The sequence below is a fragment of the Notamacropus eugenii genome, chromosome 2, assembly GCF_028372415.1.
Source record: "Notamacropus eugenii isolate mMacEug1 chromosome 2, mMacEug1.pri_v2, whole genome shotgun sequence".
Classification (NCBI taxonomy): domain Eukaryota; kingdom Metazoa; phylum Chordata; class Mammalia; order Diprotodontia; family Macropodidae; genus Notamacropus; species Notamacropus eugenii.
Genome location: NC_092873.1, coordinates 325,289,845 through 325,316,754, shown reverse-complemented (window position 1 = coordinate 325,316,754; position 26,910 = coordinate 325,289,845). Strand labels below are relative to the sequence as shown.

General features: G+C 42.8%; 1 protein-coding gene and 1 long non-coding RNA gene across 3 annotated transcripts in view; both read left to right on the top strand.

Moving 5' to 3' along the window:
• The window catches only part of LOC140527952 (uncharacterized), a 54,965-nt gene extending 50,298 nt beyond the window's left edge, over positions 1-4,667 (top strand). Inside the window, exons 3-4 of the long non-coding RNA XR_011974991.1 lie at positions 3,435-3,543; positions 4,447-4,667. This is a non-coding gene — a long non-coding RNA (uncharacterized lncRNA). The remainder of the gene's footprint in view (positions 1-3,434; positions 3,544-4,446) is intronic.
• A 16,963-nt stretch (positions 4,668-21,630) lies between these two features.
• Positions 21,631-25,937, top strand: ACTG1 (actin gamma 1). 2 transcript variants are annotated; one of them, XM_072645296.1, is made up of 6 exons: positions 21,631-21,956; positions 23,324-23,457; positions 23,577-23,816; positions 24,109-24,547; positions 24,670-24,851; positions 24,970-25,937. In XM_072645296.1, exons 2-6 carry the CDS (start codon positions 23,335-23,337, stop codon positions 25,111-25,113), a joined length of 1,128 nt encoding a protein of 375 aa, XP_072501397.1. In that variant the 5' UTR covers positions 21,631-21,956; positions 23,324-23,334; the 3' UTR covers positions 25,114-25,937. The 2 variants fall into 2 exon arrangements, with proteins under 2 accessions (XP_072501397.1, XP_072501398.1); XM_072645297.1 differs by lacking the exon at positions 21,631-21,956 and adding an exon at positions 22,230-22,404.
• The last annotated feature ends 973 nt before the right edge of the window (positions 25,938-26,910 follow it).

Genomic DNA, 26,910 nt, shown 5'->3' with positions numbered 1-26,910 from the left:
TCATCTAAGCTGCATCCAACTTTACCTACAATAAAAAGGTTTTCAGTATGAAAAATAAAACAAAACAAAAAAGAAAAAAGTGGGTACATTTGAGCAGGAGTTGTATCTAATAATTTTGGCCATTGCTTTGCATTGCTTTGCAAAGACCCCAAGGTCTCCCACCCAGCAGTTGGTTACTCTCCACCACCCCTTTCTAGGGAGTACACAAAATTAGGAAAACAGACCACTTCTGACCTGTAGATTATATATAATCATTGAGGGAGTTAGAAATCTTAGAAGGAAAAGACAGATACAATCCCTCCTCTCTGGATGCTTATCGTCTTGTTGAAAGCTTGAAATGGTTAAGTAACAATGCAGGGAAGCATATGATTGAATAAATAACACAAATAATAATGTGTTTTACTTGCAATTACCCATGATCCAAAGCAGCCACAGACTCACAAGGACCTGAGCTCAATCTTGTAGACTTCTTAATAATTAGTATTCTCTATGACTTGTGTTTGTCCTCGTCAAAGAGATCTTCTCTGGGTACATTAGAATTTGGTTCTTCCCAAGGGGTATTCGATTTCTGTTTTGCAAATATCAATTATCCAAGGAGTTTTAAAGCAAATTTATTAAAAAGCATATGAAAAAGGCAAATAAAAGACTTATACCCAATCCATTTAATGAAGGAATATATATAAATATATATGTGTGTGTGTATATGTACGTGTGTGTGTATAGTATGTATGTATCTCACCTTTTCCCAGAATGGCTCAGTCTTAGTCCTTGTAAAAAATTCATACCGCCAATGGAGAATTTTCTTGCATCCTGAATACAATTCACTGCAAAATGCTCTTCCCTCCTCTCCATCACTCAGTCTCCTCTCCGAGAGCAGTATTCCCTTTATTTTCACCCCCACCATGGTAACTCAGGACTTTTGGTGCTGCTGTCACTAACTCCATCTCCTAGTTGAGTTTTCTACAGTTCTCAATGTTCCTCAGGCACTCCTAGCAAATAGCCCAGTAGTTGTTGTCTGCCCACAGCTTCTGGCTACTCATCCTCATTGCTACCTTCTCTCAGAAGCCATGTCTTTCCTTCTGATAATCACTGTTCCTTTTCATGCATTTTAAGTCCAAAACATCACAGAAAGGCTTACTCTTTCTTGTCACCTCATGTTTCCTCTCTCCTCTCTCCTCCACCCCTCACAAAGAGGAATCAAGAGAAAAAGTAGGAAATTGATAGTTAGAGGATATAAACAGGCAGTTTTCAAAGGAAGAAAACTAGGTTGTTGATATCCATATGAAAAATATTACAGAGCACTAATAATTAGAGGAATGCAAAATAAAGCAACTCTGAGGTTTTATCTCATTCTCATCATATTGGCAAAGTTGACAAAAAAGGAAAATGGCAAATGTTGGAGGGGGTATGGCACACTAATGCATTGTTGGTGGAATTATGAATTCGTCCAGACATTCTGGATAGCAATTTGCCCCTAAAGTCATTAAACTGCATATTCTTTGACCCAATGATAACACAGTTAGTTCTATGCCCCAAAGGAAAAGAGAAAGAGGAAAAGGACCTATATGTACAAAAATATTTATAGCAGATATTTTTATAAGGCTAATGAACTACAAACTAAAGGAGCATTGATCAGTTGGGGAATGGCTGAACAAATTATAGTGTGTGGATATAATGGAATGCTATCATGCCACAGAAAAAAATGGAATATATAATCTCAGAGAAAACTGGGAAAATTAGTATGAAATAATCCACAGTGAAGCAAGCAGAACTGATAGAACAGTTCATACAATAACACCATTGTAAAGATAAACAATTTTAAAAGACTATCCGATCAATGCAACGACCAACCACCATTCTAGAGGATCAAAGGGGGATCAGGCTACCCACTTACTGACAGTGAGGTGACTGACGCAAGATTCACAACTGAGACACACACTTTTGTATATGACCAATGTGTTTTGTTTGGCTATGTTTATTTGTTATTTCTGATTTTTCAGTGGAGAGTGGGCTGTAAGAAGGAAAGAAAAGAAAATGCTTGTTCATTGAAAACATTAATTATTAATTAATCATTATAAGTTGTTGATCATTCATTAAAATTATACCAAAATTTTCAGAAAGGGACAAAGGGAAGAAAGTCTACTTCTGCCAAGAATTAGCATGTTTGCTATACTCTCATGCATGTTTGCTATACTTGTTATAGAATCCCAGGGAATATGTGGGGAGCTAGGGGATGCTTCTTAGAAGTTCCCTAAGGACTTGTCCTTGGCCCTCTTATCTCTTGATGCTCTCTCTTGGGAATTTCATCTACTCCCAAGATTTCAACCTCTTCATCTACGTAGATGGGTCCCAAATCAATGTCTCTGGTCCTGTCCTTCAGTCCTACATTTGCAGTTGACTATTTGGATGTCCCGCTAGAACCACTAAGGGAATACACCCCAAACCAAGTTTATTATAGTTCCCTCTTAACCTGAGGTCTGTGAACTTGAAAATATATATATATATTTTAGTAAGTATTTCAATATAATCGATTTCCTCCACAATCCTATGTATTATGCTTTATTCATTTAAAGACATTATTTTGGAAAGGAGTCCATTAGAATACCAAAGCCATCTCTGGCACAGAAAAGTTAAGAACACTTGCTCATCCTCTGACTACACTATTTTTGAATGTGGTACCACCATTTACCCTGTCCACTATTCATAAACTCATTGTTAGCTTTGTTTCATCATCCCTCTCTCAACAATTATCAAATTCTAATTTGACTGTCATGGTGCCTCTCGATATTTATCTCCTCCTGTGAATGAGCACCCACAAAATGCGTTCCCAGTACAAATATCTTAGGAACCCATTACTTAGACTAATTAATGACTATGGCTTCTTTAATTAATTTGTAAAATGAGGACAATAATAACACCTATCTCCCCAAGGTTAATAAAATGAAATATTTGTAAAAACACTTTGAAAACCATAAAACTGTTGCATAAATGCTAGCTATTATTTATGGTAGTGTAGTGGTAAAGGGGCACTTAGAGAACATGTATCCCAAACCTCGATTTTAGCAGAAGAGGAAATTCTGGCCCAGAACAGGGAGTGACTAATCCAAGTCCCTCTCTCCTGCCTCCCTGCTGGGGCAAGAGCTCTTAGGAATTGTGCAGAGAACTCATGGGGCTGATTAAATGCTACCTTGTAAGTGCTTTAGGAGTTTAATGACCTAGAGAGGACATAGAGATGAACTGAGTCCTGAAGGAAGACAGATCATTGTGAAGAAGGAAGGGAGCTGAGGAGGGAGGAGGGGAAAAGAAAGGATTGGAAAAGAAGTACATAATGACTAAAGGAAAACAACTTTGAAAAACCATAGAACTTTGATCAATCCAGTGACCAATCATGGTTCCAGAATCTTGATTATGAAACATTACCCATCTCTTGGCAGGGAGAGATGACAGACTAGAAGTCTATAAAGAGACATGGATTTTCGAAAACATGATGAACTGTTTTTCTTGATTAATTAGTGCTACAAGGGAGGACTTTTTCTTTGGAAGGTGAGTAGGGTGAGTTAGTGGGTAGCGATAGAGATCCCTCCCCCCAAAAAAGAACATCAATAAGATATTTTTTAAAATACAAGGAAAAAAAAACAAAAAGAATTTCAGAAGAGGAACACAAAGAGGGCATTTTTGGTTGCTTCTATGTTAAATGTAATATACACTTTAAAAAACCACCGTTTAAGAGACGTTGGCAGGTTCATATGAAATCCTCCTTATTGGTCTTTGTATTCAGACATATTTATTGAAGATTGTAGAGTTTATAAAAAGAAAAGAAATTTAAAGAATTAAATATGTTTTTAAATGCTCATTAAGAAGTGAAAGAGTTGAAAACAGTCATTATTGCCATCAATAAATGTGTAATGGGGGTAATCAAGGAATCTCCCCTGGTCTACTTTGGCTAGAAGATCACTGAGCTATGCATGAGTCTAAATGAGCTCCTCTGGTCACTCTTGGTGATGTGCTCTGTACTTTGGCTCAGCCCTGAAGACTTTCCCTTTGAGATCACCTTTACTGGATCCTTGGTCTTCCTGAAGCCAACTCAGTAGACTTTTAAAAGGAGTAATTCTGCTCTGTTCAGTTTTCCCTCTTCCTTTCTGTTGAGAGTATTACAGCCTTTCCCTTTGGGCTTCTCATGGTGGACAGGAGAGAGGCTCTTCCAATCTACTACCTCCCTCAAACCATAACAACTATTACAATTACTTCTTTGTGGTAGTAAAAGCATGTACTACTTAGGTCTAGGTGAGGCTGAGATTAGATCTTAAGGCTCTAGAGGCCTTTTCTGCTTCATGTTTCCCTCCTGAATACAAGTGACCAAATAATGATCGTGAGAGCTGAACTTTCCAACCCTACTGGTTACTTCTAGAGTTCCTGGTCCCTCATTTCGTACTGGTTGCATTGCAGGAAGTTCTCTCTGAAGCTACAACTTCTTGGAGGAAAAAAAAATGTCCCTCAACAGGAGAATGAGTCATGTATACTGGGCTGGACAGAAGATATGCGCCTTGAGTGAGTCATCAAACAGCAGATCTGAGATGAGAATGAAATACCTGTCTGTGTTTATTTGTATCATGCTTTATATATTTGTCAGGGCACATTCATGAACCTTTTGTGTTCAAGTATTTCTTTTGTCATGGAGAAAATATACTTTGTACATTGAATACCTTTCTGGAAGGAATCGTGTTAATCCTTTTTTTTGGAGGGGGGAGGCATGGTATTGACCTTAATTTAAGAAATTATTCCCAGAGTTTAACTCATCAACTGAGAATACCTGAACAAATTATAACATATGAATAAAGTGGAATACTATATTATGCTTTAAGAAATGATAAAATACGATATGATAAATAATATGTGATAAAAGAAATGATAAAATATTATTACGCCTTAAAAACTGCCTTAAGAGATGATATAGTTTCAGAGAAAGTTAATAATCCATAATGTGGGGAGCAGATTCAATAGAACAATTTATGGAGTAACCAAAACATTGTAAAGACAAACAACTTTAAAAGACTTAAGGACTCTTTCCTTAAGGGAGCATAATGAGCCAGAGACAAGGAGAAAAACACATTTCTCTGGAAAGGTCAGGTTCCCTCAGGGCAGTATCTGGTATAGCTGAATTAGGCAAAGGGGCCCCAAGTGAAACGGGGTTCCCTAGTCTTGTGGATCTATTCCAAACATTTCTTGAGTCTCTATGGAGTGTAGGGCATAATACAAGGCAATTCAGAATACAAAGAGAAATAAGGGGTCCTGACTTGTAGGGGTACAAACTAATAAGACAAATGGTCAAAATAGAATACTTATCTCCTCAAACTTGCCTCCTTTCACTTCCTTATATCTGTTGATGCTGTCACTACCTTCCCAGTCCCTTATGCTGTTAATTCCAGCCAGTCATCTCTAACTTTTCCCTCTCTTTAATTCCCTTTCTCCAATCCAATCACTCTCCATGTTCCATAGATTCCTCTTTCCCAATGCCTCCATAATCTTTCTCTTATTCTCCATTCATTATTGTAACTGGCTTTCCTGGCTGCAGTTTCTCCCCTTCCAATCTACTCTACAGTTTCCCAGAGCAATCTGTGCAAGGCATGGGTCTGGGGGTCAAAAACCTGCAGAAGCTCCCTACCACTTGGTGAAGGAAGTCCAAACTCTTTATTCTTGGATTTTGAACCAAACCTGACTGAGACTGGTGTGATGCCAGGAGTGGAATAGAATGAAACAGTCATAGATTTTTCCCCAAAAGAAAATTTGCTCAACAATAGTGTGGAAAGGATATTCAGAAAAGATACAGTGTTGATTCACTTGGGGGCAGCTCCCCTTACCTCTCTGTTTACCACAATTACACACCTATCAGAAAGATGTGTTGACTCACACGGCAATAGGAAATTGACAAGCCAGGGGAGTGCTGATTATTTGTGTGCTGGCCTTTTCAGTCAGGAAGTTAGCTCTAAGATTAGTCCCCTGGGTCAATAAATTCTTGAGATTTAAGTGGTTTCACTGTCTTTTTAAGGAAAAACTAGCCTACATGGCAGAGACTTTCCAAGTCTTTTTAGATCACATGTGGTAAATTTCTTAATGTCCATTGGGGTATATTTAGAAAAAGTGCTTAGTATAGTATCTGGCATATAGTAGGTACTATATAAATGCTATTTTCTTCTCCTCCCCTCCCTTCCCTACTGCCATGGATCGTGATCATATAATCAGTGTTGTTCTTACTACACCTAACATTCAAGGCCTCTGCAAACTAGCTTCAACCTACCTTTCCTACATTATTTCACACTTCTACCGTTAGTGCGCTCTATTTTCAGCAAAACATTCAGCTTTCCCCAATCTAGACCTGACTCCTTGCCTTCAAGTATGTTTTTCTACATGCACAGACTGTCCTTTTTCCCATATCGTCACCTTCTTTCAAGGCTCAGCTCAGATGCTGCTTCCTCCATAAAGTTTTCCCCAATTCATCTAATCCAGACATAGCCTTGCTGTCCTCGAGTCTCTCATAGCACTTTATTGAAACCTCTTCAGTGCACTCATTCTAATTCGTAGCACAGTTATTTGTCTTATTCCCCTTCTAGACTGTAAGATCCTTGAGGGTAGTGACCATGTTTTACTCATAAGCCTCACACAGCACTATGTCCATACAAAGTGCTCAATAAATGCTTGTTCAAATGAATTGAGCAGAAAGCAAGCCCATAACTAATGTAGGGCTTTGTTTCAGGGACAACATAACAGGGGCATTTTTCCTCCATGACAGTCATGGTGCAGTACTGGCACTCAGAAGACCACCATGAGGAGGAAATTTGCTCCTTCCCTGCCCGGCCACTACCTCCCAAGAAGTCTTGTCACTGTCATGGCCCTTTCCCAGGTCCATCCAACACAATACTGGAACTCCACTAGGGTGAAACTAAGGCTCATTAGAGACTTACATCAGGCTCAGCAGAAATGTCAATGTGTCCTGGGCTTGGGGTATACTGGGGCCACTGTCCCTCTTCCCCTCAAGTGAATTTGCCCCAGGTAACATAATTCCTACTTTGTTGTGTTCATCTTTCGTTCTCGAAGAGGACCATGACATTGATCAAAATAATAACATGACTTGCACTTGACTTTGATTTGAGTGAAGGAGAGCTGTGCAAGGTCACCAGCCTCACTTTTTCCTCCTGAACCATCTGGGTCAAGTGGCCTGATATTCATCAGGATGACTGGAGATGGCCCAGGGTACAATATGCGACCCTGGCCATTTTAGGCTAAGGTCTTATCAAATTCTCACTTTGAGTCCATTCAATGAATAGGCCTCTTTAAGTAGTTACTCATGGGATGGCCCCTTTTAATAAAGAAGAAAAAAAAAATTTAAAAAAATCAAACTGGGAGGGGAAGAGAGGAGAAGGGAGGGGAGGGGAGCCAGCCTGACTGTAGCAACAGAAGATGAAACTGGATGTATCTGTCTACATGAGGAGGCCTTGAACATCACAACCAAAGACTTGGGGGTTTTATCCTTTAGGCAAAGGAGGCAAAGGCCTTTCTTTGCAGACTCCTGAAGAGGTGAATGATAAAATGAAATTGCTATTTGGGGAGGATTAATCTGATAGGTATATAGAGGACAAGTTGATGATCTCTATCCAATTATGTGTCTTTCTGCCTCCTTCAAGAGCCTGGGCAATGATACAGGACAATAGAAACAGTCTCTGAAGTCTCCTCCAGGCAGGCTTCCCAGTTTTAGGGTTTTTTGTTTCAGTGAATTTTAATACCATCAATAAAATTGTCTAAATGTGTTAAAAATCACCCCCCCTCCCCAACTCCCTCCTCATGCTTCCCTTCTTTTAGTGTATCCCCAAGCTCACTATGGGGTAAATTATAAAGTTAGCATTTGTAATTGTGATCTCACTTTCTAAGTTAATACCCATTGCTCTGATTTCCCACTCTGGAGCAAGCAGAACAAGTCTATTCTCTGATTTCCATGTGCCACTGCTTCAACTACATGAACAAAGTTATCAAGTTCCCCACATGTTTTCTTTTCCAGGCAAACATTCCTAATTCTTCCAACAGATCCTCACATGGGATAATCTCCCGGCCATTCAGCATTCTGGTTAACCTCTTTGAAACACTCTCTGGTTCATCAGTGTCCTTACAAAATTGTCCTGCTAAAATCTGGAAGGAACTGAGTTTTCCACCAGAATTTTCACAAAAAGAATCTACCATTTTTTGGTATGAAAAATGATAGTATTTAGTATCTTTCCAAGGCTCCTGTGATTGGCAAAGGCCTAGAGAAATCTTAGAGGCATCATCGGGGTAGTGCAGTGGATAGGCGGTCAGGCCTAGAGTCAGATGACCTGAGTTCAAATGCAACCTTGGACACTAGCTGTGTGACCCTGGGCAAGTCACTCAACCTCTCTTTGCCTCAGTTTTCTCAACTGTAAAGTGGTCATAATGACAGCACTTCCTTCCTGGGTTGTTGTGAGGATCAGATGAGATATTTGTAAAGAGCTTAGCACAGTTCCTGGAACATAGTAGGGACTATATAATGCTTAGTCCCCTCTCCTTTCCCTTCTAGGAAGTGGGTTGATATTCCAAGGAAGGGTAGATTGAGTTCTAGGCCATTAGAGGTTCTTGGAGCTGGTTTTCATCTCTACCTGGCCTTTAAATTCCTTTGTGACCTTGAGAAAGTCACACTCTACTTGGAATGATTCTCTGGACTTAAGCTGCAAAGCAGTTATAACACAATACAACCTGCTGGTTTAAATTGGAGACAACTATGGTATAGCTAAAAGATCACTACTCACTTGCTGCGTGACCTTGAACAAGTCCCTAAAGCTCTATTGGTCTTGGTTTCCTCATCTGTAATATAGGGGCATTGGACTAGACCTACAGAATTCTTTCTAATTCTGAATTCTGTGTTTTCATGACTCCCATACAGCCTTTACTTATGCCATCCTATAACCTAGGGGTTAACTTTCCCTTTCCCCCATCTCAATTTATTGAAGTTATATCCTTCAATACCTAGCTCAGGTGCTACCTCCTGCAAGGAGACCTCGGGGAACACAAATTTATACACATCTCAATGATCTATTCTCCTTTAATTTCTCCCCACTCCCACTCCTATAACTATTCATTGTAGTTATTTATATAGTTTCCTTCTGCCTGTTTGCTTTTAAGCTTCTAGAGAACAAGAATCAACTGACAATCTTAAGAAGGAATGTTCCAAATCACTAATAATAAAGGAAATGTAAATCAAAAGAATCCTGAGGTCACACCCGGCAAATTTGCAAGGATGACAACAGATGGGAATAATGAATGTTAGAGAGATTGTTGGAAAGATATGCAAACTGATATATTGTAGGTGGAGCTGTGAATTGGTACAATCTTTGGGGAATAAATGAATTAAATAATAAGTGAATGAAATATCTACCCTCTTTGACCCGAAAATCCCAATGGTAGGAATATACATCAGGAGGTCACTGCCACCTCTCCCCTCCAAATATACACCAAAATATTTATAGTAGCACTTTTTGTGGTAGCAAAGAACTGGAAATAAAACATGTCCATCAATTGGTAAATGTCAAGCTGTAGTACATTAATGTAATAGAATATTACTCTGTTGTAAGAAACAATAGACATGATGAATGCAGAGAAGCATGAAAAGATTTAGCATGAATTAATGTAAAGTAAGCAAGCAGAACCAGAAAAACAATATACGTGATGACTACAATAATGTAATTGGAAAGAATCACAAAAACTTAATGCTGCAAAATTCTAAAAAACAAACTTGTCCCCAAAGAAGAGATATTAGACGACAACCTTCCCCTTCACTCGTCCCCAACTCCTTTACAGAAGGTAGGGTCCACAGGTGTGGAACATTGCGTGCAATGTCAAGTTTTTTCAATATATTTATCAACTTTACTCATTTTTCTCCCCTTCCTTTTTTCTTTAAAAAAACCCCTTAATTATAAGGGATGGGCATCAGGAAGGAGGAAGAGTTATATATAACACAAGGGGAAATCTAAGTGATGTAATTACAAACGTAGTCAAAACTACTATTGAAAAAAAAAGAAGTGATTACAATCTTTGCTTCTTTAGAAGTTCCTCAGTTATACTTGATATAATCATAGGATCAGCCATACTCCTGTTGACTTTTAGAAAATAAGCTTGCCAGAGCTGGAGTTAGTTGAGACCCAAGGAACTCTGCAGTCAAGTGAAAAGTCGAGGGGATTTCTCTCTCTTCTTCTCTCCCTTCCCCCAAATGTAATCAGTAATGGCTTCTTGCAATGGAGCAATTCAGCTTGTAAGACATACTGAATCCAGCAAGTGAAATCCCTTTGAGACCTGTTAAAGGGGTTGAATTGAGCTGTGCAAAGGAGACAGCAGCAGAGCAGACTACCCAGCAGAAGTGAAAGGGGACCACAAATACAGAAGAGAGAGTGGAGCACCCAAGGGGCAGATGTGAATTGCCTTGGCCGTGTGTATTCCCTACATACACACCTCTCTATGTATGAACTCTATGTATGTGCCCACTTTTCCCTCTGATTCTATGTGTGTTTCTGGGAGAATGTGACCCAAGTTTACAGAAGAGATGTTTTGTAGCTACTGTTCTCCTGTCATTTCAGTGAATGCCTTTGCTTTGGACTCATTATGTCAATTGGCTGCCAAATGAAAGTAAACACTTTCAATGTTGAAGGGGTCAGGAGAAGATAGGCATATGGTGTACTTTAGTGGAGCTGTGAATTGGCACAATCATTTTGAAAAGTAATTTAGAATTATTCAAATAAAGGGGCTAAAATGTCCCTTCCCTTTGAACCAGAGATTCTATTACTTTTACCCTAAGGAGGCCATTGATAAGAAAAAAGATCCTATATAAATACATTCAAGTACTTATAGAAGCACTTTTTGTGATAGGAAAGATTAGAATATCTGTCAATTGATTTCTGTCAATAGGGGAATGGCTAAACAAATTATGGTACGTGAATATAATGTAATATTATTGCAACGTAAGAAATGTTGAATGTGATGAATATAGAGAAGCATGGAAAACTCTTTGTAAACTGATGAACAGTAAAGTAAGCAGTCAAAAAATCAATATATACAATGCCCATGCAAAAAACAAAAGTGAATGTTTCAAAACTATAAAGAATAAGCATGATTTGAAAGAAGAGATATAAAAAGATACCCCTACTCCATTCCTTTGCACAAGTGGGAGGCCTACAAATATTGTACATTGCACATATTTTTAGGCTTTTTTAATATATTGATCAGTTATGCTGATTTTTTTTCCCTCTTCTTTTTTTTGTCTTTTAAAAATATAATTTGTTATATGGGACAGCTCTCTGGGTGGAATGCTAAGGAATACTCCTAGGAAGATGTAGGAAAACAAAAGGCATGAATAAAAACTTCTTTTTTAAAATAGAAAATAAACATATCAGTGGAGACACATGAGCTATGTAGTTTGGGGACCTACAGAGTACTTTGAACCTGAGGTAATTGTCCCCTGGATGACCTAAACTGAAGGTCAGGAGGAGGTACCCCATAGGGGTCCTAAACGTGTAATAGTCTTTGTATTTTCCATCTCCTTGCACTAAAAAGTTTCCTTATGAATGTGTATCATAATATTACAGATTTAGAGCTGGAAGGAACCTTAGCTATCATCATGCTCCTCACATCCAACTCACTGATTTTACAGATGAAGAAACTGAGACCCAGAGACTTGTCCAGGTGTCAAAGGGAATAGAAAAATTTCCCCTACCCTCCCCCCAACCTCTCTCATGCCCTCCTGCCTCCCTGGCTGAGCTGAGAGAACAGGATTTGTTCCTCAATTCCCATTTACAAGGCAATACCACACAGTCTATTACTTGATTTTATTTTGCCTTGTGTACTTCTCCAGTTGTTTCATGGGTATTATTCTTGTCTTCTCTACCAGATTTTTAATCCAATGTCAGGAAACTTGTTTTATACCCTTTCATTCTCACAGGATTGTGGCTGCCCAATTAATATTGTCTCTGCGTTAGATTTATATTCATATATTGTCTCCAACAAACCTTTAAGGAGAATAATAACTGACATTTATATAGATGTTAACATGGGCACATTCACTGTACACATATTATCTTATTTGATCTTCCCAACAATCCTCTTTAGTGGGCAACTATAAGCCCAATAATGCAATATGGCAGTCAAAAAAAGTTAATATAACCTTAAGCCATGTAGTGTTCAAAAGGAAGGAGGAGATCACTTCTCAGCCTATTCCAGCTAAGACTAAGTGCAGAAGGAGAGGTGATAGTCCTCCTGTACCTGTGCTGATCAGACACATCTAGTGTATTTTGTTTAATTCTTATTCACTCAGTTATCAAATAGTCAGTAAGTATTTAGGAGCAGTGGAAAGAGTTCTGGGCCTAGAACCAGGAAGACCTGAGTTCAAATCTAGCCCCAAATTGATTAGTTGTTGTCCAACGTTTTCAAAGAGGACCAAAATTACATCACCATGATAAAGTGAATTTTCAGTGTGACTGACTGTGGCTGATCAGACCAATATGAGCTTGAGCTTGGAATGCTCTACCACAGGTTGGGCACAGAGAGTTCATATAAATTTTGGGGGTGGATACTCCAAATTTGCACATTCTACATTTACTTTGTGCTGTCTCAATTCTGCTCTGCTCATAGAGCCCAGCACCCTTTCTGATGTGGGCACCCCATGCTGGTCCCGTGCCAGTATCTCCCACGTTGCACAGTCAAATACAAAGTTCTTGAGAGAGACCTTGAGAGTGTCCTTGTATCATTTCTTCTGGCCACCATGTGATCGCCTGCTCCATGCAAGTTTTCCATAAAATAGCCTTTTTGGCAAGTGTATATTTTGCTAGCTGAGCATCCTTGGGCAAGTCACTTAATCCTGTTTGCCTCAGTTTCCTCATCTGTAAAGGGCTAAAGAAGAAAATGGCAAACCACTCCAGTATCTTTGCCAAGAAAACCCCACATAGAGTCACAGAGTCAGACACAACTAAAATGAATGAACAACAAAATGTATTAAGAATGCTGGGGATATAAAGAAAGGTAAAAGACAGTCCTTGCTCTCAAGGAGCTCATAATCCAATGGAGGAGATAACATGCCAATGTCTATATACTATCAAGCTACAGACAGGATAAATGGAAAATAATAAACGAGGGAAAAAAGACTTAGAAAAACTGGAGTGACAATAAGCTAGTATTTACATGTGGCTTTCATGTATTGTATCTTATTGAATCCTTACAGCAACAACCCTCTCAGGTAGGTGCTATTATTATTCCCATTTTACAGATGAGGAAACAAAGGAATGAAGTGATTTGCCTCGGTCACAGAGCTAGTGTGTGTCTGGGATATGAACTTATTTCTTCCTGAACTGTACTCCAGTCCAAGGAGGTTGACTAGGATAAGGAAAACAAATAGGACAGCATGTTATAAAACCATCAAGTGAAGGAACCAGAGCTGGTTAGGCTGGAGAAGAGAAGACTTTAGGGGTGATATCATTATGGCAGAGCGACTGGGCTTGTTCTCAGCTTCAAGAGTAGAGCCAGAAGCAGTGGGTAGAAGGTGCAGGAGCAGGTTTCCTCTCCTTGTAAGGAAATTCTTTTAAGGCTTTGGAATGTGGAATGGGATGGTTCATGAGGGCAGAGGGCTTTCCCACACTGGAGGTCTTTAATCACCAGGTAGATGGCCACCTGGAAGAGAGGATTCTGGTTCAGGGGCAGGCTGGAATAGATGATTTCTGACATTCCCTCCAACTCTGAGATTCTATGATTCTGTGAAATAAGAAAACAAAGGGCAAGGAACGGGAGAACATTCACCCTTAGAGCTTCCCTGGGATATATCAGCTTAGGAGTAGTGGGCACCTCACCTACACAAAAGTGTTTAGGAGGAGAATGTGGGATAAAGGGAATAGTTCGATTTGGTTCAGATTTGGAGTATGTGAAAAGGAGTAGCATGAGTTAAGTCTTATTCTGTAGACTGGAGCCAGATTGTGGAGGATTTTGAATTCCAGTCAGATGATGGGGAACCACTGAAGGTTTTGCCAATGGTGACATGAATGTAGTGAAACATTTGGAAAATGGAAGGGTAGAAGTGTGAAGGATAATGATAATGACAAAAATAATAGCTAGCATTTGTACACTCATTTGACTCCCACAGCAACCCTGTGAGGTAGTGCTATTATTTTCTAGATGAGGACACAGAGAGATTTAAGTGACTTGACCAGGATCGTATAGCTAAGTAATTGTCCAAGATAGAATTTGAACTCAAGTCTCTCTGATTTCAACCCAGGCATTACAGAAAAGGCTAAAGGCTGGACAACCAGTTAGGCAATTAGTATAACATGTTAGGGGACCATTGAGGACCTAGACTAGGGTGGTTGCAGTGGTAGCAGGAAATGGGAGAAAGATATAAATATTACTGACCACAGATTACGGGAGAGGAAAGAGTTAAAGATGATTCTGAAAGTGAGTCTGGGTGACTGGGAAGATGCCATCTCTAGAAATATAGAAATTAGAGGACGGGCAGATTTAGGGAAATGACCCCAAGCAAAATGTCCTTTTAGTCCTATGGAACAACCTAATTCTGGCTATGGGATCTTTACTAAAAAAAGGAAAATACCACAGCTATTTATACCACTCACTATTTACTAAGTTTTAGGGGAAACCCTAGGTGATCTATTTCTTTTTCCTCTACATTTCCAGCCTCCTGATTTGCTCCCTAATTCAATTCAATCCTTAACCCTGGGCCCACAGGCCAGTTCTGAGCTGCCTCCCACTCTGGAATTCCCAGAGAACTAAGTCAATGCATCAACAAGCCTACTATGTGCCTGGAAGGAGAATACCAGCACAGATCAAAACAGGGCCTGCCCTCAAGCAGTTTATAGAAGCAAATCCCAACCTCAAGAAATTTACGGTTGAATTGGAAGAAGCCCGATGATACTTATATAAGTTTGTATAAAACAGATAAAAGGTAGCTGAGCGGGGAGATTTCAGCAACTACGGGGTATGAAAAAAGGCCTCATGCAGAGTGCTCTTGAGCCAAATTGTTGAAGAAAACCTGGGAACCCAACAGGTAGAAGTGTGGAGGGAGTCTTTTTCCATACATGGGGGCATGTCAATGTGAAAGCACAAGACTGGAGGTGGAGGGTGGTGTGTAAGGAACAGTAAGAAAGCCAGTTGGGCTAGACTGTAGTGTTCATGAAAGAGGGTAATGTATGATAAGGCCACAAAAGTAGGAAGGACCCAGGATGTGAAGAGTTTTAATGACAAACAGAAGGGCTTATATAAGTCTGCAGGGTACATCCTGGCCCAGCTGGCCCTAACTTGGGTGCTGGGCTGTGTCAGTGACTCAGGAACTCTCCGTGGGGAGTGAAAGTCCAGCCCCTAAGCGCACCACCCCCATGGGAGTGTTTGCTGGTGGGAGGTAGGTGTGTGTGTGGTTTCTTGGCATCGGGCGGGGCTCCAGAACTGCAGCCCGAAATCACCAAATATAGACATGCAACCAGCTGTCCCAGCTCTCCTCTTTCCCTACTACACCTGCACTGGCTGGCCCCACCTTGGTTTCAACATCCACCTTCCTGCCCCACTCCCAGTCAGGCCACCCATCTGAATGACACATTCCCTAGGGTGATCTGCTACTGGCAGTCTAAGAGGAAATAGCTGCTGAGGATACTCAGACTCACAGCTGGCTGGATCCGTGAAGGGTGTAGGGGAAGGGGAAGAGAAAGAAAGAAAAGCACCCATTTTAGCCTGGTTCCTGCCAACACTTAAGAATCTTCCCCTCCCCCCATGCTTTTGTCCTCCAGAGGTGCAATGGTTTAGGAAAAAATACATACTAATTCAAAGGAAGCCAGTTATATTGAAATGGTTATCAAAATATTTTTTAAAAATTTACAGGCCCCAAGTTAAGAACCTCTGGCTTTAGAGAATCTCTAATTAAATTCTGTTCAATAGACACTTATCTCTAAGGTCTTGTCTAGCTCTAATGCTGCATGAGGGATCAAAGGTCAAGGACTGGGCAACCTTGAGCAAACAGATTGAGAGACTGGGGTCAGTTATACAGGATCTCAGTGTCCAACACAGCTGGGGAGCAAGAAGAGAGAGAAAAGGGAAAGGCTCTCACATCACTTTCGGGTTGACTGGTTCATTCGTTTAACCGACGACTATGGATTTCCTAATACTATGTGCTGCAGCTATTACCTGGCTGAACAAGATACGCCTGGTGAACTATCCATCAGATTTCACAGGTCCCTAGAGCTCTCAAACTATCAACAATCTCCTTCTGTCTCACTTGGGTGATAATCACAGAAGGCCTCCCTTCACCCTTTGTTTTCATTCTAAGCATCTGTGGGAAGTTAGAAGATTAACCAAAATGGAGGTTAAAGATATATCCCCCAATTTGAACTGACGCCTCAGGGTTAGGAGGAAAGGATGGAAAGACCTCTAGGAGCCTAGTCCTGCTTTTCTGGAATCACACAGAAGGCACCAGTCTGGGAGCCCAGGTATGTTCAGCAACCTGCTCCATGGGCCACCCTCCCTCCTGTCCTGTACCCAAAAGAATTTAGAAGTTGGAGCCTCTGGGGGAAATAAGGATGCAGGTAGGCCCCAGGGCTGGAGTGGAGTCTGGAATGCAGAGCCCAGGCCAAGCATACCCAAAGAAAGAGAACTGTAAAAAGAAGCTGCGTGAGGAGTTTCAAAAAATAAATAGAACCTTTTCACACTGAGTGTGTAAGATTAACTCCATGGAAACACGAAGAAAATTAGTTTCCCTTTGGAAATTTTTTTCATTTTCACACATGACATTGTGGTGTTAAACAGGCCTCAAGGTCATTTTTTTTTTTAGCCCTGAGGAGCAGGTCTCAGAATTGTAGATCTGATATTCTTCACCCTCTTCCTCAGGTCAGGAATTTAGTACTTGAAGACGAGATGTGTACTATCCTGTCACATAAGACAAGGCAAAGGAAAAGAATTGGACCAACATAAAAAAACCCCATGAAAATAGAGGTTCCCATCTCTTACTCCCCATAGTGTACACCTTTTTCACCACCATCAATCAGATCCTCCCAGGATTTTCCATTAGATTCTATACTGAGGTCCTTGGTAAATAAAGGGAAGACCAGGTGTATTCCATGTCTCAGGTCCTCAGGCTATAAAAACTGGATTGGTTCTTAACTGACTAGTTTCTCTACCACAGAGAATAGTGTGACCTTGGAAAAGTGAACTCACTCTCATTGCGCCCCATTTTCAATGGGGTTCATAACACTTTTCTGGCACGTGAAAGATTAGATAAATGTAAAATATCTCTCATTTACTCGCTTATTAGGTCAAAAAGTATTCACTGAGCACCTCTAGAGTATGAAAGTCCCATCACAGACAAAGCTTTTGGGACCAGACTCAAAGACAGAATCCACATGTGCAAAGATGGCAGAGGGAATGGCAACTGGAGGCCAAAAAACAACAACATCCATTCCTACCCTTTCTTGACTTAAGCTCCTGACACTTTCTGACTGTTATTAGAATAGAACCACAGACTGTTAGAATTGGAAGGAACCATAGAGAACATCTAATCCAACCCCCTAATTTTATTGATAAGGAATCTCAAAACCAGGCAAATGAAGTAACTTGTCCATGTCATATGTATAGCTGGTAATGGAGCCTAGGCTTGAATCCTAGCTTCCTTCAAGCCTCAGATAAAACCCTACTTTCTGCAAGAAGCCTTTTCCCCCATTCTCTTTTATCTTGGTGCTTTGTTTCTGAGATTGACTCCAGGTTATCCTGTAAATACCTTATTGTACATTTGTACATTTGCACGTTGTCTCCCCTACTAGACTGAATTCCCAAAGGGCAGAATTGTTTGTGCGTCTCTTTATATCCCCAGCGTTTAGCACAATGCTTGGCATATAGTAAATAATAAATGCCAGTTGACTTGACTTGATTTTGACTCTCCCAGTCAAGTGTTCTTTCCATTGGATGGTTCTCTTGATTTTTATTCCTTACATATCAAGTGGGCAGAAGCTTTAATAACAAAGGAAACAGAGAAATCACACAACTCAGTTTTCCTCTCAAATCCTAGGCTCTGAGGATTGGTCTATATCAAATCATATTTTTTCTTTTGGTCGATTGACAAATCTTTGCAAAAACAGGTCTATCTGGAGAAATCAGAACTTTGTACTCGGGAGAAAACAAAAATATAAAGCATGTATATAATCACGCAAAATGTAAGACATAATAACCTAAGCATAGCAGACCTTTATTTTTTTTCAGAAGTAAATAGATTTCTGTTGAGTATACCATCTTCCCTGACCCACAGATTTGCAGTGTCTAAAACTCTCCCCACCTATATCAAATCAGTTCCCAAGTCTCTTTGGTTCTTTTTCAACCACATCTCTCTTATCTGTTCCCCCTTTCCATTCACAGAGCCACCACCCTTATTCAGGGCCTCATCACCTCCTCATCTAGATTAACTGGTCTTCCTGCTTCCAGTCTCTCCCCTCCCCAATCCATCATCCGCAAAAATAATCTTCCTGCCAAAATAATTTTCCTAAAGCACAAGTGTGACTATGTCATTCACTGGCTCAAGAATCTTCAGGGGCTGCCTATTTGCCACTAGGCTGAAATACAAACTCCTCAGCATGGCTTGTAAAGTCTTTGTATCCCCAGAACCTAGCTAGTACATCACACTTAGTAGATTATATTTTCCTCCATTCATTAAATTGTTTCCCCAATTACATGTAAAAAACAATTTTAAACATTTTAAAACATTTTGAGTTCCTAATTCTCTCTCCCCTTTTCTCCCATTGAGAAGGCAAGCAATTTGATATAGGTTATATATATGCAGTCATGGGAAACATATTTGAATATCAATCATGTTGTGAAAGAAAATTGAGAAAACTCCCCACAAAAAAAGAGTATGCTCCAATCTGCATTCAGACTCCATCAGTTCTTTCTCTGAAGGCAGATAGCATTTTTTATCATGTCTTTAGGAACTGTCTTGGATTTTTGTCCTGCTGAGAATAACTGTCATTCACAACTGATCATCATTAAACTAGTGCTGTTACTGTGTGCGATGTTCTCCTGGTTCTGCTTACTTCACTTTGCATCAGCTCACGTCTTTTCAGATTTTTCTGAAAACATCCTGCCTATCCTCTCTTATAGCACAATAGTATCCCATCACAAACATATACCACAACTTGTTTAGTCATTCCCAATCTGATGGACATCCTCTCAATTTTCAGCACTTTGTCAACACTAAAAGAACTGCTATATTTTTGTGTGAAAAGGTCTTTTTCCTTTTTTAAAAATCTCTTTGGGGATACAGATCTAGTAGTGGTATTGCTGGGTCAAAGGGTATTGCTGGGTCCCAGTTTTATAGTCCTTTGGGCACACTTAATGATTCTTGACAAATGCTTGTTGAAGGGAAGTGGCCCAAGTCTAGGGGTACTTGTCTAGCCTGTTGTGGAATCCTTAGGTAAGGACAACTTAACAGATGAAATGGCACTGATAGATTAGGCTTCCAGACATGGACCAGCAGGCATATTGAGGAAAAGGTAGAACTAGGTCTGGACATCCATTAAGAGCTCATTCCTTCCATGCTGAGTCTCCAGTCACAGCTTTGGAGACAGATTGCTGACTCCCGGGCTTCCTGGCAAATAATACATAGTGAACAACTGTCAAGAATCCTCCTAGCCCTTGTCCTCCCTGGGCCAAAGTTGGGGGATGGGAGGAAAACAGCAGGTAGGAATAGATCAGGTGAAGTGGGGGAAAGGGAGAGTCCTTCCAGAAAGTTAGAGAACAAAGAAAACAATGGAGTTTCATTCTTCCCCCACTCCGCTTTGCCCCAGGATGATTTCTTAACATCCTAGAGAAAGTAGAGGGGCAGACTGGCTAGGGAACTGTCTCATCCAGGGAGTGTGTAAAGGATTCAGTGTTATAGACTGGGAATGAGGACTTCTGGTTTAGATTCCTGGCCCTGGCCCTGCATCCAGAGAAAGTGCCTTCCCTTGCCTCAATATCCCCAGTTGGTCACAGGATTAAAAACAGGCATGAGCTCATTCCTTTCCCTGGAGGCATAAGAAAGATGAAAAACTTCAGAGATTTTCAGATTAAAGAGGTTCAGTTCTTGGGGTGCAGAGAGTTGTTTGGAGAAAAATAAGGCAACCTCAGTCCAGCCTTTCCCATCTGGCCAACTGGGCAGGAGGAAGGGAGGTTATGTTCCCAAAGTCAGGGTGATGAGCCCATATTCTGTGACAACCTGCCTTCCTGTCTAGAGGGACTGGACACGTCTGTCTGTCTGTCTCTCTGCATTGTCCGTGAAGGACATGGGTTTACCGAACTGTGAGTGTTGGGAGAGGAGAACAGATGGGAGGGGACCCTCCCTCAGCTCCCTGCAGAGGTGAGAGGGTGAGCCCCAGCAGCCAAGGGGGGCTGAGATGTTGTCCCCTCCCACCCCAGAGGGCCCCCACGGCAGCTCCCCGCAGCCCCGCGCGGGCCGGGGCTGTGACCAGGCTCCCAGGCTCCCAGGCCGCCCCCGCGGCAGCTCCCCGCAGCCCCGCGCGGGCCGGGGCCGGGGCTGTGACCAGGCTCCCAGGCCGCCAGGCTGCCGGGCCGCGGGGATGACGAATTCCCGGCCGAGGCACATTTCTCCCTTGCTCCTTCCCCCGGGCTCGGCACAGAGGCAGGCTTGTTCTCCGGGCGCTCCGGCGGAGCGGGGCTCGCGAAGGGGAAGCGCTGCCCTTCCCATTGTTTGGGAGGCTTTCTTAAAGGCCTCCCCGCCCCCTCCCATCCCAAGCTGGCCTCGGAGACTGCCCAAACGCACCAAGGCGACGTCCGTTCTAAGGGGGGGTCCGTCAAAGCAGAGGCCGCCTCCCCCAGCCCCATTTTGGTCCCCGTAACCCCGGAAATGCCCTCCAGGCTCCTTTATTTAGAGGTGACCCACGAACAAAGGAGAGGGATGGCCCGAAGCCTCTGGAAAGAGCCAGTGTGCCTGGGGCTCTCTGCGGGACCCACGAGGAGGGACCCCTCCCCCCTTCCTCCGATACCCCCCTCGCTGCCAGAGCTCTGCCCCTAAGGGGTGGGTGTCCCCTTAGGTGAGCGCCTAGCAGGCAGTTCGGATACGCCCCCCCCCCCCAAGACCAGGAGGAGCCCCTCGTGCGGAGTAGAAAAGGGTGCGGTGGGGGCGGGGGTTAGCATGGCACAAAGGGAAAGAAGCCCCGGGCCTAAGGCCCCGCACGCAGCCAGTTTGGAGCCATGGCTCTAAATTTTGGTGGTCCACCTCACGATCTTGGGGGGTCACTTCCATCCTACCTTTCTTCACCCCATTGACTGCAGACCCGTGGGGGTCAGTAACAAGAACTGTCACCTAGAGGAGTGTAAAAAAGGGGGGTCCTAGAGGGAATCTGACCCTTCTCCGGCTCCCCTTTTATTTATTATTAGGGTCCCCTTGGTGCAGTACGGAGGGGGGAGGTGGGGGAGGGGATCGATTTCGAGCCTTTTGCAGCAGGTTCCGCCTGACATTCCAGGCCGCGACTCCCACTCCCACCCCTCCAGATCTGCCGTATGCAGGAGGAGAACGGGGTGGGGGGTGGGAGCGGGGTGGAGGTTGGGGGAAGGGAGAAGAAAAAAAAGGAGGGGGGAATAGGAAGGAGGGGAGCGAAGGGGCGGAGCCTGGCGGCGGCGGCCCCACGTGCCCCGGCCGGGCAGCCCAATGGACGCTCGTGTTTCGGAAAGATCTCCATATATGGCCATGTTCTAGGGCTGCGCGCGCCGCCGCCGCGCGCTCGTGCCTCGCTCGCCCTTTAAATACCGGCGGGGGAGGTCGAGCACGGTCTCACTCAGTGGTAGCCGGCAGCACTTGTAGGCTACTTTGAACGTACCCCTGGATTTGCCCCCTCCCTTCCCCCGGCTCTAAATTCTCCGACTAGGACGGTGCGCAGCCTCAGGTAAGCCGCTCGGGGGCTTCTCAACGCGGAGGAGGAGTAGCAATGGCCGGGGCTAGGGGAGTATGGGTGTAACGCTGGACGGGCGGGTTCTGCCTTCTCCATCCCCCCCTTCTACAGCCTCGATCCCGTATGGGAGACCGCGGGAAGACGCCCCTTTCCTTGGGTATTTTCCTTTCTCCTCTCATTGTTTCTCTCACTCCCCTCCCCCCCCATTTCATATCTGCGCCGGGCCGACCAGGCCCGATCTCGGGGTTCGTTATCGAGCCGAGAAGCGCGCGCCCTATAGGAGGTTAACTCCTTCTCCTCCCCTCGCCGGCTCGCCCTTCTCGGGCCGCGTGCGCCCGCCTAGCCGAGGGGGGGCGGCGCAAGGTGGAGGCTGTTATCTGGGACAAGGGTGCGAGACTGACCCTCTTCCCCCCCATCCGCCCGCCCCGGCTCGGTACAGCAGGTGGGCGTGGTCGGGGAGGACGAGGCCTGGCGGGGATGGGGCGGGGGGCGGGGGAAAGAGTAGGAAAGGTAAATTTCAAACGGCCTCCGAAGGTTGGGGGGCGGGGGGGAGAGCGGAACGGGGTTCCGGCGGAAGTGAGCGCGCGTCCGTTGGGGAGTGGCGGTGGGGTGGGGCCGAGCGGCGGCGGCGGCTGCGCGCGGGGCCCCCGCGGGGTCGGGGCGGTGACGTGGGTGCCCCTCGCGCCAGCCCGTTGCCGCGTTGCCAGCTGGCGGGGGCGCGTGCATTGTGCATTCTAGTGGGTGGGGACCGAAGAGGCCGAGCTGTTGTATTGTGCGGCGGGGGCCCCAGACCCCCTCCCCCCCCAGTCCTAAGGCCCCACCCCCTCCCTCGCGGCCCGAAGTGAAACAAAGCGACAACCGCCCGGGTGGGGGAGGGATGCTTGGAATTGTATGAGACGTTCGCCCTTCCCCCCAGAAAAGGACCCTCCTCGTTGTGGGTCTTCTGCGCATTAGGCGGAGCCCAGGGCGGGCATCTGGCAGCCGAGATGTGCGGAGTCTAGGTGATGCTAGTGATGAGCTCACCGTCGGAGAGGAGGGGCTGCAATGCAGCAGCGCAGTGTAGAGGATGGACTCCTCTCTTTGGGAGGGACAGTGGCGGTGCTGCTGTGCCCTAGTTATCTTAAATCACGCCCCAGGAACCGGTTACAGAGTGCTTTATCTGCAAGCCCTTATCCTGCCTTTTTTTTTTCTGCTTTACTAGGCACATTTGGATGCCTGGAATTAGGGTGGGATGCAGCCCTGTTAATATTTATAGTTAAGATTTAAAAGGAAACAATTGATAAGTAGACTAGAAAGTATTGTTATTATGATGATTAGTAATGATAAGACTATTAAATTTTAATTTTCTTTGTCTTGAACAGATTAAACAAAAATGGAAGAAGAAATTGCTGCTCTTGTCATTGACAATGGTTCTGGCATGTGCAAAGCTGGCTTTGCTGGGGATGATGCTCCTCGGGCTGTGTTCCCCTCCATTGTTGGACGCCCAAGACACCAGGTCAGTAAAAATTACCCTTGCCTTCATTTCACTTAGATATTGAAAGAAACGTGATTTGCAGTTGTGTGAAGATTTTGGTGAATCTAATTGTTTCTCCTCCTTTTCTTTCCCCCACACAGGGTGTCATGGTGGGAATGGGGCAGAAGGACAGTTATGTTGGTGATGAGGCTCAGAGCAAGAGAGGTATCCTGACCCTGAAATACCCCATTGAACATGGCATTGTTACCAACTGGGATGACATGGAGAAAATCTGGCATCATACCTTCTACAATGAGCTTCGTGTAGCTCCTGAGGAACACCCTGTTCTGCTTACAGAAGCTCCCTTAAACCCTAAGGCCAACAGAGAGAAGATGACACAGGTATTTTCAATCCATTCGTTTGAAGTATCAACACCATCTGTTATATAAGCCCTTTTTTGTTAATTCTAAAACCCAAGTTTTTCTTTCAATATTTCCAGGGTTCTGTACCTCTCCTGGCATTTCTTCCCTGAAGTCTCAAGGTTTCTTCTTTGTGTTTCTGCCTGCATTCTTGCTTTTCTTTTTTTTTTCCACACATCTAATTTGTTGCATGCTGGCATGTGGTGTGTGTGTGAAGCATGGGTTAATTGGTGTTCTTGAACTTGACTAAATTAGACTTCTTCTTTACTTCCAGATCATGTTTGAGACCTTCAACACCCCAGCCATGTATGTTGCTATTCAGGCTGTGTTGTCTCTGTATGCCTCTGGTCGTACCACTGGTATTGTTATGGACTCTGGTGATGGTGTCACCCACACTGTGCCCATCTACGAGGGTTATGCCCTTCCCCATGCCATCCTTCGTCTGGATTTGGCTGGCCGTGACCTGACAGACTACCTCATGAAGATACTGACAGAAAGAGGATACAGCTTCACTACCACAGCTGAAAGGGAAATTGTTCGTGACATCAAGGAGAAGCTGTGCTATGTTGCCCTGGACTTCGAGCAGGAGATGGCCACTGCTGCTTCCTCCTCTTCACTGGAGAAGAGCTATGAGCTTCCTGATGGCCAGGTGATCACCATTGGCAATGAGAGGTTCAGGTGTCCAGAGGCCCTCTTCCAACCATCCTTCCTGGGTAGGTATTTTTGGAAAATAATATGAAGTAGGTGAATCACTCCCTTTTTAGGCTTCCTAAAGTAATTATGAGTCTTGGCATGTAAAACTAGAGGTAGTAAACATTTGGTTTTTGTCTCTTAGGTATGGAATCCTGTGGCATTCATGAGACCACTTTCAATTCTATCATGAAGTGTGATGTTGATATTCGAAAGGATCTATATGCCAACACAGTATTGTCTGGTGGTACTACCATGTACCCTGGTATTGCTGACAGAATGCAGAAAGAAATCACAGCCCTGGCACCTAGCACAATGAAAATTAAGGTAAGTGTACGCGTTGTCCCATTATCATCTTTATACCTTTTAAGGAAATGGGCCAGTTTTATTTGTGATAGCAATTTTATGAAAATATTAAATTAAATATTTTGATGTTTCTTTTTAGATCATTGCTCCCCCTGAACGTAAGTATTCCGTCTGGATTGGTGGCTCAATTCTGGCATCTCTGTCCACCTTCCAGCAGATGTGGATCAGCAAGCAGGAATATGATGAATCTGGCCCATCCATTGTCCATCGCAAATGCTTCTAAATGGACTGCTAGCAGATGCGTAGCATTTGCTGCATGAGTATTCACAAAGTAAAAATTTGCCCTGGCAAATATACACCTCATGTTAGCCTCATGAAACTGGAATAAGCCTTCTTTGAAAAGAAACTTGTCCTTGGGGAAGTTTGTATCTGATATTAGACAAATATCAGCACTTTTTAGATTGTTGAACCGTTACTGATTTGACCTCGTATTCAAGTTAACAGTTGTTCCCTTGGTGTACATTTTAGCATACCTTGTACATATCTTTGATCTAAACCCTGATACAGGTCACTTCATTTTGACAGGTAAGGCTAAGAGTTAAGTTCAATAGAGAATTGACCTGATAATATGGCAGTATAGTAGCTGGCTGGTTGACGTTCGACAGCTGTACAGTTTAGTCCTATAAAGCATCAGATCTGTACAGGGTATCTAAAGGTCAGATTTCCAGCATCTAAAAGAGCTGACTTGCAGAATTTCTCTCCTAAGGCTGGCAAGAGTTTATTAAATGTGTGTTGCATCTTGCCACCATCCTAGCAGGAATACATATTGAATCCAAGCCTTAGGAACCAGTTTTTTTTTTTCTTAACCCACTGTTTTCCCCCAATGTCATGGGGCTAAGTTACTCAACCTTGAGTTGCAAAAAGTTTGCATTTACAACCTGTAAATTTGTGCATCTAGTTAATTTATGTAAGATTTTTGTACGTTGCCTTAATGTTCTCACATGACAGTAGAATACCAAAATTTGTAAGTCATCCTAAGAGTTGAGAATTGTAATGCCCAACACGTCATTGTGTAAGGAAAAATAAAAGTGCTGCAAGTAAACTGAACACAGGTGTTTGAGTTTTTGTTAAAGCTGTGAATTGTTGGATTCAAGTTCACAATCTTTCATCGCAATCACAGAGCAAAGTAACCACTAGCAAAGTAACTGGGTAAGGCAAAATTTGTTAAGGAAACTGAGTTTCAAAAATGCTAGTTGGCAACAAGGAGAATAGGATAAAAACAAGACCTCAGCATGGTAACAGTCTTTCTCTGACTCATGATAATTAGTTGCCACTTAAGTACCTAAATAACTATGGGTGTTGGGGAATTCCCAAATGAAGAATTTCTAACTATTGAGTATCATAACTTGAGAGTTTAAGAGGACCTTGAGTGTAAACTACTTGAAAAGTTGCCTTGACAAATTTTTTTCAGTTTGAAACACATAAGATAAGCATTGTTATACTTTAATGTATGTGTACTCTGATGCTTGATGGGTAGTGGTAGAATGGCTCAAAACAAAAAAGTCCGTAAAACATAATTGGACCAAAAAATTGCTTCAATTTCTACGCTATTGAAAAAGCAAAAATAAAATAAGGTAGTGAAAAATTTCCTCCAAGTCCTCCTTTTTCTTTGCGTATGTCTTTATTAACTCGCCTCACTTGTAATAAGTGAGTCCCACACAGCTGAGTGCCTATGGGTGTCCAGGATGTAAAGGTTTTTTTTTTCCATTTGTGTATGCTTAATTTGTTAAATCCAATCAAAAATAGAAACAAATTTCTCTGTTTTAGCTAAAAAGCACTGCTATGTTTTGTGAATTTGTTGATTTCTGAGGTCTGTAGTAATGGTTATTTGATTTCAAGAGATAGGTGTGTGTAGTTGAGTGAATATGGGTGTAGTATTTCCAGTGTCGTGAAGTTTGCACTTGGAATAATTAGGGAGAGGGATAGCAAAAATCGAAACATGACATGGTTCACTGTGGTGAATGCATTCTACATAAATAAGTATGTTGCTCACAATTGAGATTTGAGCTAATTTAAGCAT

Coding starts and splice junctions, on each gene's coding strand:
- ACTG1 (XM_072645296.1), top strand. CDS start 23,335: ATGGAAGAAGAAATTGCTGCTCTTGTCATTGACAATGGTTCTGGCATG. Junction 23,817..24,108: donor ACAGAGAGAAGATGACACAG/GTATTTTCAATC, acceptor CTTTACTTCCAG/ATCATGTTTGAGACCTTCAA. Junction 24,548..24,669: donor CTTCCAACCATCCTTCCTGG/GTAGGTATTTTT, acceptor TTTGTCTCTTAG/GTATGGAATCCTGTGGCATT.